The sequence below is a fragment of the Azolla caroliniana genome, unplaced genomic scaffold (assembly GCF_043228905.1).
Source record: "Azolla caroliniana isolate FFs.n. ecotype wild unplaced genomic scaffold, voAzoCaro1.0.p SCAF_8, whole genome shotgun sequence".
In the NCBI taxonomy this organism is placed as follows: Eukaryota; Viridiplantae; Streptophyta; class Polypodiopsida; order Salviniales; family Salviniaceae; genus Azolla; species Azolla caroliniana.
The window spans coordinates 18,953,883-18,965,560 of NW_028230443.1; the positions used below are offsets into that span (position 1 = coordinate 18,953,883).

At 41.9% G+C, this 11,678-nt stretch overlaps 1 protein-coding gene across 2 annotated transcripts; it reads right to left on the reverse strand.

The window, feature by feature from the left end:
- Positions 1-458: 458 nt before the first annotated feature.
- On the reverse strand, positions 459-6,553 carry LOC147861251 (uncharacterized). Of its 2 annotated transcripts, none has more exons than XM_087323784.1 (5): positions 6,442-6,553; positions 5,940-6,077; positions 5,311-5,679; positions 3,321-5,217; positions 459-3,233 (listed from the first exon to the last, which is right to left on the reverse strand). In XM_087323784.1, exons 2-5 carry the CDS (start codon positions 6,030-6,032, stop codon positions 685-687), a joined length of 4,908 nt encoding a protein of 1,635 aa, XP_087179910.1. In that variant the 5' UTR covers positions 6,033-6,077; positions 6,442-6,553; the 3' UTR covers positions 459-684. The 2 variants fall into 2 exon arrangements, with proteins under 2 accessions (XP_087179910.1, XP_087179911.1); XM_087323785.1 differs by having other exon boundaries at positions 5,940-6,074; positions 6,442-6,460.
- Positions 6,554-11,678: the final 5,125 nt, after the last annotated feature.

Below are 11,678 nucleotides of genomic sequence, written 5' to 3' on the forward strand. Positions count from 1 at the left end.
TAACATATACCATCTTGAAAGTGCATGTTCAGAGAGAGGGAAAGACTAACTCACATCAACCCTAATTTAAAGTCATATTGGTTGAATATAAACATTTGCTGATTGCAATAATCATCAGTACAATAACACAAGCTCCTTTGTCAAAATATGCATTCTATGACCACAGTATGTTACATGTGGCATTGTTTGTGTGATAGTTTCGCCATTACCTTAATTTCAGATAATCAAAATGCTCCCGTAATTTAACTGTAGATAGCTATTGTTCTGTAAGTTCTTGACTTGGTTACTGATGGCTCTTCTGAATTAAGGCAACAGTTAATAACTCTTAATTACCAAAACAGGGTTTCTTATGTTTAAATAAGATCCTGTGTTCCTACAAGATAACACCACATAGAAGAGGTAATCATACTACCACCATCATAAACTAATCACAGACGATTACCATCACAAAAATCGAATCAATAAAGAAATGCATGTAGCAAATTTTCCAAATTTACAGTGAGATTACACATTCATTCTAGCCTTCACCACCAACCAACATTGAGGTAGGTAATATCAACCGTTTATGTTCACACTTCATGGACACCGAGGACAAGGCAAATCCTCTGCCTATGTCATCTGCTGCTTTCAACCATTCATTTAAACAAAACCTAACTTCACCAGTTACTACAATAAATAAATAAACTATTGCCATGTCATCTGTTTGAAGCCAGACCTACTATACTGATCAAATCCAGTTTCTGGTTCTTTCCTTTTTATAACCGTACTCGATGATGAGGTACCTTGCTGGTATGATAATTGAGGAATTCCAGAAGAAACTCTAGTATTATGTCCATCATCTCTGGCATCTGAATTAATATAACCTACATCTGGGCCAGCATTTAAGTCTAGATTAGATCTGGCCCAAGCAGCATTCGAGTCCGAAATTTGTTGCGCTTCCCCAATGCTACTAATGAGGTATGGCCTCGCATATGGAGAGACAACTCCACCAGGAGTCAATAACTGTTGTGGACCACCCATTGGAAAAGGAAGTGAATTTGTATTTGCTGAAGACATGTGAGGATTTGAGCTCATATTATACGATCCCGAAGTAATAGGAAACCCGGCTCCAAATGGAAATCCAGTATAAGAGAATGGGGGCGATACTGTTGTAGAGTAAGGGAGACCACTCGAATTTCCTCCCTGATATAGATCACTACTGAAAGGCCCAAGGTTTTGGCTCGAATTGAGCATTGGCTTTGTACTTGGTGTTGCCAGAACAGGGTAAGCTAACTCTGTTCTATTTGTTGGTGCTGCAAGGACAGGGTATGCTAGCTCTCTTCTGTTTGGCGTTGCTGCAAGGACAGGGTATGTTATCTCTCTTCTACTTGGTGTTGCTGCTAGAACAGGGTATGCTATCTCCATTCTATTTGATGAAAATCCTGGAATCATCATCGTTGCTGGCACAGAGCTACTGGAATGAGAATACCATGGACTCATACTTACTAAATCTGGATTTGGCCTGATTCCTCCGATGAGGACTGGATTGTTGTTGCTCTCAACATTCTTATGTTGATGTGGAGATTCTTCTACAAGAGCTTGTTCTACCTCTGGCCCATCGTTTAAATCAAAGTTTAGGATCACTCGTGAAATACTGCTACTAGTCTCTGGGGGTACATGTCTGGAAACAGAGGCCTGAGGACCGACGTTCTCATCACTTTCATCCAGTCTATTTAGATCCAATTCAGGCCTTAATGGTGAAGCACCATTATTTGCATTAGGGTTCTCATTTGTTGAACCAAGGGGAAGATTATGAGCTGGTTCCTGTGCAAGAGATGTTGAATCTTCTATCATCGCTATTTCATCTGCAACATTAAGGTCAATATCTAGGAACCTTGCTTGTTTACCACTCGCAACAAAATCTGCCTTTTCTGGAATGGTGTTAGCCTCAAGAGATGGTTGCAAAGTTTCAGCAACCCGGCGTGGTTCTGCAGGCCTGAATGCACTTGTAGCCGCAGAGCCTTTCCAGCCTTGCTCTCCATTTGTTCTCACCAGATTAGATGGAGGTATGAATGCCCCTTTTGATGCTGAAAGAATTGCAACTGGAGCTGCTATTGATCCAGTTTGATGAGAGGTCTCTAACATTGGATCAGAAGAAACTATTGCAGGACAAGAACTAGAGAAATCTTCATTTTCATGAAGAACCTCTTCTGCTGCAAACCCTTCATTTAGATCAAATATCGGCCTTTCCATGTCATTACGGCACAGCTTTTTACCAGTTGATAATGGAGCAATATCATCCACTGCCGGAAGCTCTGGAGTGACTGGACCAGTAGATTCTAGTACAATCGCAGGTACATCCCTATCGCACACATCTTTGTTCTCCATGTTATCAGTACCACAATCAGGCACACTTTCTAGATCTGCCCTCATATTCTCCTTATGATCGAGTTTGGAAGAAGATTCATGTACTTCTCTTTCGCTCGTTGTGGAGATCTTATGTATATCGGTCTCTCTTTTTTCTCCAGGTGTTTCTGTATCCATAGCATCGGCAATAGCATGCGATTCATCAGTTATTGGCCTTTCAGTTCCGATGTCTTTCACACCAGCATCATGGATTGTAAGGCTACTTTCCATGAACTTAGCAGCAGTGATCTCAGTTTTCAATTCATCATTGGAAAGGCTCGTTGAGATAGCGTCATGTACCTCAGATTTATTTAACTCTTCCACTTCCTGTTCAATTTCCTTTGCAACCTGCCTGGCTACCTCAAGAGCATCTTCTTCTGATTGTTCTGAAGTGGTTGAACCATCTTCTATTCTTGCTAACGACTCAGCTGCAAGAGTGTTCAAAATAGATGACATTGCTCTTGCACCGTCAGAAAATTTCCCTAAGTACGCCTCTGAATTGAAAGTAGCTGTTCGTCGCACACTCATTGAAGAGTTAATATCTCCTGTATTGGTGGACAATATGGGCATATTTTCCTCTTCCTCATTGTCAGCTTCCCTCATCAAAACATCAGGTTTATGTTTTACACCAGGTCCACTTGATATAAGATCGTTCATGTCTTTCCCTCTAGGTGAACCCAATTCTTTAACATAATCTGTGGTTTTATCCTTACCTAAACCTTCAATGCTTGTTTCCCCTGGTCGATCTGCTGATATCTCAGCATCCTGCTGAGGATTTGATCCTCTTTCAGACATAGTAAGAGACCCAGAGGATACAATCATGGGGCTTTCTTTCTTCGATTTATCACCTAAAACCATGGCAAATTTGTGTTAGAGCACAATAACTAGAATAATGAAAGAAAGCCAACCATGGGGTTGTGTTATAAGATATATACCATCTTTCTGTCCTGTATTCTTGCAATCTGGGTCAGTTGATACTCTGGTTTGTATGTTGGATTCCATACTGACGTCAGCATGCTGTGGGAAGCTTTCTCCCCTGACAGAGCTTTTCTCAGGGTCAGAACCTTCACATGTAGCTATGTTTGCTAGTAGATCAATACCCCCTTCAGGAGTGTCGATAGCTTGCCTTTCCAAATTCAAGCTAGGACTTGGATTCGCAGCAATGTCAGAAGCAGCAGGCTCTTTTTCTAACGAAATTAAGCGTGCATCGGATGAATCTTTCTCCCTAGTCTCTTCAACATCAGATGATTTGCAATAAGCGTCATCTAACTTCGCAGTATCTGACCTATCTATCTCCTCTTTACAATCAATGTTTCTTTTCACTACACCATCGATATTGTTACTATTGCTACACTTGGCATCCCCACTAGTGTCTGGAGAATTAACAGGAGCTCTACTACTCACGTTAAGAGAATCATGCTTATCAGTCGAGACTGGTGAAGATCCCCTGTTGTTGGCTACGCTTCCATCAATCAAAGAGTTGCCACTAACAGTAGGAGCTGGACTTCGTGCTGGATTGGGAAGTCTCACAATTAACCTTTGAGTGCTCGAAACTTCACCTCTACTGCCCTCAACTGTCCCTTTATCCACTAAGCTAGAACCACTCTTCTCATTTGTGGATGCTTTATGCCTCCCTGTTGTCTCTCTATGAAGCCCTGTGGAGAAAGATGTATTATGGCTTTTGGTAGAATGCGCCTGAACATGGCTGCGTAAAGTTGCCCCCGAGGATTTATTACCCTTGGATGTGACAGAAGCTGTCTTTCCCTCTTCCTTCAACGATCCATTTCCTTTTAGTGGTCCACTACTCCACGACTGACTATTGTTATGTGATTGACTAGAGCTAGAGCTTTTCTCCTCCTTCATGGTATCATTTGTCCCACTGACATTTGAGTTTGACTTCACTGAATTATCCTTGGGCATAGCGGTCTCTAACTGTGAGGATACGTAACACTTGGTATCTCCACTGGAGTCACAGCCATTTGGTGAAAGTTTCACATTCTTGGCTGAACTCCCTTTGATATTCTGAGTTTCGTTAGTAGGCCTAGATGATGACCAAGTTGTTGTTGCAGTGGTGTTTAACCCAGACTTGCCTTCATCGGAAGATTTCATCTCTTCATCCACCCGTTTTTTCCATGTATCTACCAGTTTCCTTGCTTTCTTTTGGATTTCAGCATTCTTGTGGCTCTTAAGATTTCTAACCGACTTTCCAACCATACAAGTTTTTAATGCATCCAAATCCACTGGTAATTTCTCTAATGCACAGAGTAACGTCAACAACAGCTCCTCTAATACTCGATCGCTTTCCTTTGGACTTCCATCTCCAAGCTTCCCCTTATGAGCTTCTTGCAACCAATCATCTAGAATAGGAATGCTTCCAAGATGAACAAGGTGATTGAGGCAATCTTCCCTCTCTGTTGAAGATATGATGCTTGCAAGAAGTATTCTATGAGTAATAACATTGGTTATCTTACTAGAACCACCCTCGCTCTGTTCCTGGATCATCATCTCAACAAGCTGCTCTGCAGATGATGTACTATTTAGGCCTTTGCCCTTCTCAGCAAAGTCCTCGAATCTCATGATACTTTCTCTTTTTGAATCCGTATCCTCCACCTTGATAAGCTTCTCTCGTTTACCCGAATCCAAACTTTGGTCACTTCGGTCCCTCTTCTTACTTCTCATGTGTTGATTAGGAGGAGCTATATTCCCAACATCTCCTCCCTTGGATGAAGTTGGTGTACTCAAAGATCGTTGAGAGGTCCTTGGTGAATGTGTGCTCGTTTGCATTTCGTGTTTCGTTCTATTCAACAGCTGATCTACTTCCACCTGATGTTCCTGTACATTAAATCAATATAGAATACGCAGTCAATTACATTTGTTTGAATTAGTGATATACTATGCACTTCAGCATATCAGAAACCAACTTACATCTGTGTAGTCTTGATCTGTGAGCCAGTATAAACACTTGTTAGTGGTATCGTAAACCCTCCTGCATACAAAGCAAGAAAGCCGTGGAGGAAGCTCAATACCCTTTCGGAGAAATGCGACTTTGCAAGGGTGAAGCAAATACGCGGATGATATTTCATCCTTATGGAAAGAATAAAAGATTTCGTTCGGTGTCGCGTCGATCGAAGCACCTTTCCCTAACTTTAACTCGTCAGGTCGATATAGCCAGTTCACACTAAGGTTCGAGTTCCCGTCTTTATCTGTTACAAGATTTCTGATGATTCCGATAAAAGGAGGAGCATTTCCAGCTTGAAACAGTGCACAATCTCCAATAACGAATTTACGCCCACCCTGCATTTTATTTGCAGCATTAAAAAATCTTAGTTATCTAGCAATCTCATGTGCACCAAATATAATCTGAAGAAGAAAAAGACAAAAGAAAAAAACTAATGATGCAAACAATTTCTATAACCCCCCCCCCAATCTAAGCAAGACCCATCTTAATGGTAGAATTACACACAAGTACACAAAAGACGAGTGTTTTTTTTCAAAATAAAAGCTTATAGTAAGAAAAATAAAAATAAAGACAGAGAGAAGAGGAAGAAGAGAACCTTAGAGAAATTTTTCAATTGAGTTGAATGAGACTGTGTTGGCCACATGTGCCACTTGTGCTCCTGCTTATCTTCACAATGTTGCCCATGCATATCATGCCTCTTCTCTTCTTCTCTTTAGGCACAGAATCCTCTCTTCTACACACACAAAACCCTGTTTTTTCATACAAAAATCCTGTAAAGAAGAAGAACCCTCACTTCCTTCACATAAAAACTCCTCTCTCTTCCTTCACACAAAACCCCTCTCTTCCTTCACGTAAAATCTCCCTTTCATTCACATATGTAAAAAACTCTTCACATAAAATTTCAGTTCTCTTATTATAAAGGGCTCCTTCCTTCATATGATTTCACTTCCTTCTTCAAAGAATCCCCTGTTTTCTCTTACATAAATTCCTGTTCTTTTCACGTAGAATCTCCGGTTACCAAAAACAAACAAATTTCCTGTTCTCTTTCACATAAAAACAATGCCCTCTTCTGAGACATTTCTGAAGATCATACTTACCAGAATAGCAGCGCGAATGATCTGAAGAGAAGCCCTGTAATTGTAACCCTAAAGTTAAAACCCCAAACAAGAGGCAAAGACTAGATCGAAGAGAGAGGGAAATAGATAGATAATATGTGCTGAATTAGGTCTTCTGTTGAGTAGAAATTATGTCAAAAAACAGAAAGATATATTTATGTTTGTTAAAAGAGAGGCGTGACGTGTGCAGTGCAGGGATCTCATGGCGAGAGCTCAGATCTAGCCTTAAAAAGCAAGCCTGTTGACGCTAATTTTAGGAGGAGAAGAACGGGAGGTCGTGGATCCATGGAAACTTTTCCAGGAAATGAAGGCATAAAAGGAGGAGGGGAATCAAATTAGGGTTTGGGGAGAGTCAGGGGTCAGACAGGAGGAGAAGAAGAAAGGGCTTTGAGCAGAAAACAGGAAGCTTTACAGAGAGAGAGAGAGAGAGAGAGAGAGAGAGAGAACTATGGGCAGGGGAAATGAGAAGCTTTTTAGAGAGAGAGAGAGAGAGAGAGAGAGAGAAGGAGAAGGAGAAGGAGAAGGAGAAGATGATGATTAGGAGGTATTGCCCGCGTGCAGATATCTGTGTGTGTGTGTGTCTTAGGGTTTACTGTTTAGGGTTATAATTAGGATTTGTGGTGTTTTGATGTTCTGTTCTGATCGCCATAACAGAGTACTTACTGACAGCTATGACTCTCTCTCTCTCTCTCTCTCTCTGTCACAACCTCCTCCTACTGTCTCTCTCTTTCTCTCTCCTTACTTTGTCAGAGTACTCTTTTCTCTCTCTCTCTCTCTCTCTCTCTCTCTCTCTCTTCTTACCCCCCCCCCCCCCCTTTCTATGTCAGACATCTCTGTCTCTCTCTCTATCACTCTTCTTACTCTGTCAGAGTTCGTCTCTGTGCCTCTTCTTTCTCTCTCTAAAACACACCCACACCCACAGAGGCCATTCTCTCTCTCTCTCTCTCTAGAGCTCTGTCTTCTCTCTCTGTCTTCTCTCTCTCAATGAATGAATGAATGAATGAATGACTAATCAGAAGAGATGTCGCTTTCCTTCATTTCTCTGTCTCTCCCTCCCCTGCGTGTCTCAGAAGAGCTTTTTCTCTCTGTTCCTCTGTCTCTGTCTCTGTCTCTGTCCCTCTCTCTCTCTCTCTCTCTCTCTCTCTCTCTCTCTTCCTTTCCTGTCCTGCCATTTTTTCTTCAAAGCCTAGGTAATGAACAAAACACAGACATGGACATATACATATATGATATACATATACATATACTTTTATACACATACATATACATATACATATACACACATACATACATACACATACACATATACATATACATATACATATACATATACATATACATATACATATACATATACATATACATACACACATACATATACATATACATACACACATACATATACTTTTATACATATACATATACTTTTATACACATACACATATACATACACATACATATATGTGTGTACAACATATGTATGTCACACCCCTGCTCCCCATGTCACCCTCGTTCGCGTCGAACCTGCTCGCCATCGCATCCGATGCCCATGCTGCCATGACAACAACGTTGCGATCCTTTGAATACCATGGTGGAACGTGCGCATTTTACGGAGCCTTATGTCGGCATGGCTTTGAAGTTCACCCGATGATAGTCTTGACATAACGTCGCGTGGGGACGTTTGCCTGCCTTTGTTTCTGAGGTGCGCGCAAAGGATTTAGGGTGCCCTGTGTGGCTTTTCTATTTGGACACTTTGTGGTCCACCCGATGTCATGGCGGCAATGCCACATGCTTGTGGATATATATATATAGGCATGAGGCCTCTGTTTCCGAGGTAGGTGGAGCAGAGGATTTAGGCAACTTATGTGGCTTCGATTCGGTCGCTTGTGGTCCACGCGATGTCATGATAACAATGCCGCATGCTTGTGAGCAAGCCGTTTCCGTGGTACACGGGGAGAGGATTTAGGGAGCTTATTTGGTTTAGAGGATCTAGGGCAACTTATGTGCCTTCAATTCGGTGGCTTGTGGTCCACCTCATGTCTTGATAACAATGCCGCATGCGTGCAAGCAATCCATTTCCGAGGCAAGGAAGAGGATTTAGGGAGCTTACATGGCTTATTTTGGTGATGGAGTTAATGAGAGGGAAAGTATATGGACTAGATGATATACGTTGAAGTTAAGGCTTGTAAAATGAAGAGGAAATAGTATATAGAGATGAGATGTTATAGAGAAGTTAAGAAGGCACTCTCTTACGGGTGTCATTAAGTAGATGCTTTGGAAAAAGATAGAGGAACTTGGGTAAATAAAATCCATTCTTTATATTTTGATAGTAATTACATTGTGAATTATATAGTAAAGGTTTGTTAGCTTTGGTTTTCCCTCTCCCCACCTACATGAATGTGTCATATTGGTGCCCACATGCTATACCACTTAGCATTTGTGCTTGATGCCATGTGTTAACTTAGGTGATATATATCATGTTTTTCCCCTTAATCTCATTGCTATTATTCCTCTATTATGCACCCTAAAAATCGGTTTGTGTGGCATGATAATCCATAATCTCTCCCTGGATAATGGACATTGTTGCATTGTATTGGTAGTGATGACTTGCTCACCTTCATCAAGTTGTATGTCCCACCATCATGAAACAATATCCCTTCCAACAGACCACTCCAATACATTGGATACTAGAGACGCAACTTAATAAATTTGGTAACATAATTATGACCCATGAAAACAATTGCATCCACTATATTCAAGTTCCATTACCTAGATTATTATATCTTCAATTCCATAGTTATTTCGAGCTTGACAAAGTTTGCTACAACTTGCATCCAACCCTTTCCCATAGACATCCACCCCATATATATCTAAATCATTTCCATATAGTGTGAAAAGGCTCAATGTTATGTATGCATAACATAGATGAGGATATGTCACTAACATTATGAAAACATAAGTGAAGGATATGGTAGTTAGTGTTTTTTTATGCCAAAAAGAATATCCTTCCATTAGTTGAGAAAAGCCTAATCGGCTACAACATACAAATTAGATGGAAAGGAAACCAATAGACTTCTAAAACCATCGTGTCAAAGCCAATGACTAGCCAACTATCCTTCCCTTAAACTAGTTAAGGAGATGAATCTATATACATCCAAATTTGCGGAAAAGAACCAACAAGGCAGAGAGAATTGCCCTATAATCTTCCATCTTTCTATAACTTCCCGAAAAGCTATTGTAATAATATTCCAAAATATGTATGTATAGAAATACTATTGTATAAAGAACTCACAAATTCTAACCAAGCTGAAGTGATGGTTTCTTCAACTGGTACTATTTGACCTTGAAAACTCCACACACACACCCAACTTTCCATAGAGCTATATGACAAGTGAAGTCAATCAATCCGCAACTCCTTTTTTAATTGCAAAACAATATTCAAGCCAACATTAGATCCTACAAGAATGCTAACATCCAATTTGTTAATTCTGAAAGCATGATTGGAATCCATTTCATAAGAAGAAACTCAATTATGAAATTAGCTCCAGGCCACATATACCCACGAAAGGAAGCCTATCAACCTCGCAATTAGAAAAAATTCATCAAAAGTCTACTCCAGAACTTTTTGACCATTGTACTCTCCCAAAAGTAACTCTGAATAGATTCTTGTGATTACCAAATTGGATAACTTCCTTGAGTGTGACTTATCGAAGCTTCCGCATATTAACTTTTACATGGTATCAGAGCGCGAGGGTTGAGAACCTCTACTGTCGACAATTGCTCAAAACGGACAAACCATAATCACCGGTAAAGAACAGAAGAGAGAAGGAAGACATGGACAGGTGAGGTTGATTCCTATAGAAAAGCTCGACCAGAGCAACTATGCGTCCCGGTCGTATAAAATGCACTAGTACCTGCTTGGGAACGGATACTGGAGCTACGTGGAAGGAGCAAATGAAGCAACGCTAGATTCGGCACACAAGGACTTCTCGGTATGGGAGCAAGGAGTGAGCAGAGTGTTGTACTGCTTCGTGTCTTGTGTGCACGACCAGATGCTTGGCTACATCAGAGACGCAAAGTCACCGAAGGAGGCCTGGTAAAATCTCTGGAAGATTTTCGCCGCAAGTACCTTGAGTCGGAAGTTGTAGCTTCGGCAAGAGCTCAACAGTATTTGGCAACGGGACATGTCGGTCACCGACTACACCACTAAAATCAAGGAGATCTGCGATGACCTCGGGTCCATCAACGTGACGATGGACGAAGACGAGATGGTTCAGATCTGCCTCGGTGGTCTAGCACAACGGTACGGGCCAATCCGGACGGCACTTTGCACACGGGAGAAGCCACTGTCCTTCTTCGATCTGCAATCGATGCTCCTGGTTGAAGAAAACCATGCGAATGGGTCAAGGACCACTCAATCAGATAACTGAATGTTGTACAAAGAGGCAGATCGGTCCCGTGGGCGTGGAGGATGAGGTGGGTCGGCACGCAATAGTAGCGGCCGACAAGAGCAGAATCGAAGGCACATAGATTGTGCTGACAATAGTTCTAGACCCTCCACAAGCAAGGGGAGTCAAAGTGGCGCCAGAAACCGGCAAGGGAAGGCCGACACGAAATGCTAGTACTGTGGCAAGAAAGGCCACCGGGAGAGTGAGTGCTGGAAGAAGCACGCCGATTTGGATAAATCCGGATCCGGTAAGGCCGGACAAGGAAACTGATAAAGCTCGCACTACGTAGAAGGATCGGAAGGATCCGGAACCGGAAAGACCAGAAAAGGGCCAACCTTCGTGATGAAGCACAAGGCGAACTCAATGAAGAAAACCACTTTCGGATTGGAGGAAGTGTGGTACGTTGACTGCAGAGCGTCTAACCACATGACGAGCCATGAAGAGTGGTTCTCATATCTAGAAAAACCGGAGCAACCGGGAGTTGTCGAAACCGGAGACGACACTCCTCACCCGATCGTGAACGTCAGAGAAGTTCCCTTGAGTCATGTCAAACAAAAAGGGAAGCTTATGAATGTGCTTCACGTCCCGGCAATCACAAAGAACCTGGTGTCAGTCGGTCAGATCGTTGACCAGGGAATGCAAGTGCAGTTTACGCACCTCGGGTGCATCATTGAGGAAGAGGGCCAGATCATCACGCAAGGGTGCCGAGATGGGAGGATGTTTATCCTCAACACCAACGACGTAGGCATTGCTTTGTCCGCAAAGGGTTAG

Excerpts from the sequence above, each read along its gene's own strand:
- LOC147861251 (XM_087323784.1), bottom strand. The coding sequence starts at position 6,032 with ATGCATGGGCAACATTGTGAAGATAAGCAGGAGCACAAGTGGCACATG. Across the intron at positions 5,680-5,939 it reads AATTGAAAAATTTCTCTAAG|GGTGGGCGTAAATTCGTTAT; the intron begins GTTCTCTTCTTC and ends AATAAAATGCAG. Across the intron at positions 3,234-3,320 it reads GAATACAGGACAGAAAGATG|GTGATAAATCGAAGAAAGAA; the intron begins GTATATATCTTA and ends CCATGGTTTTAG.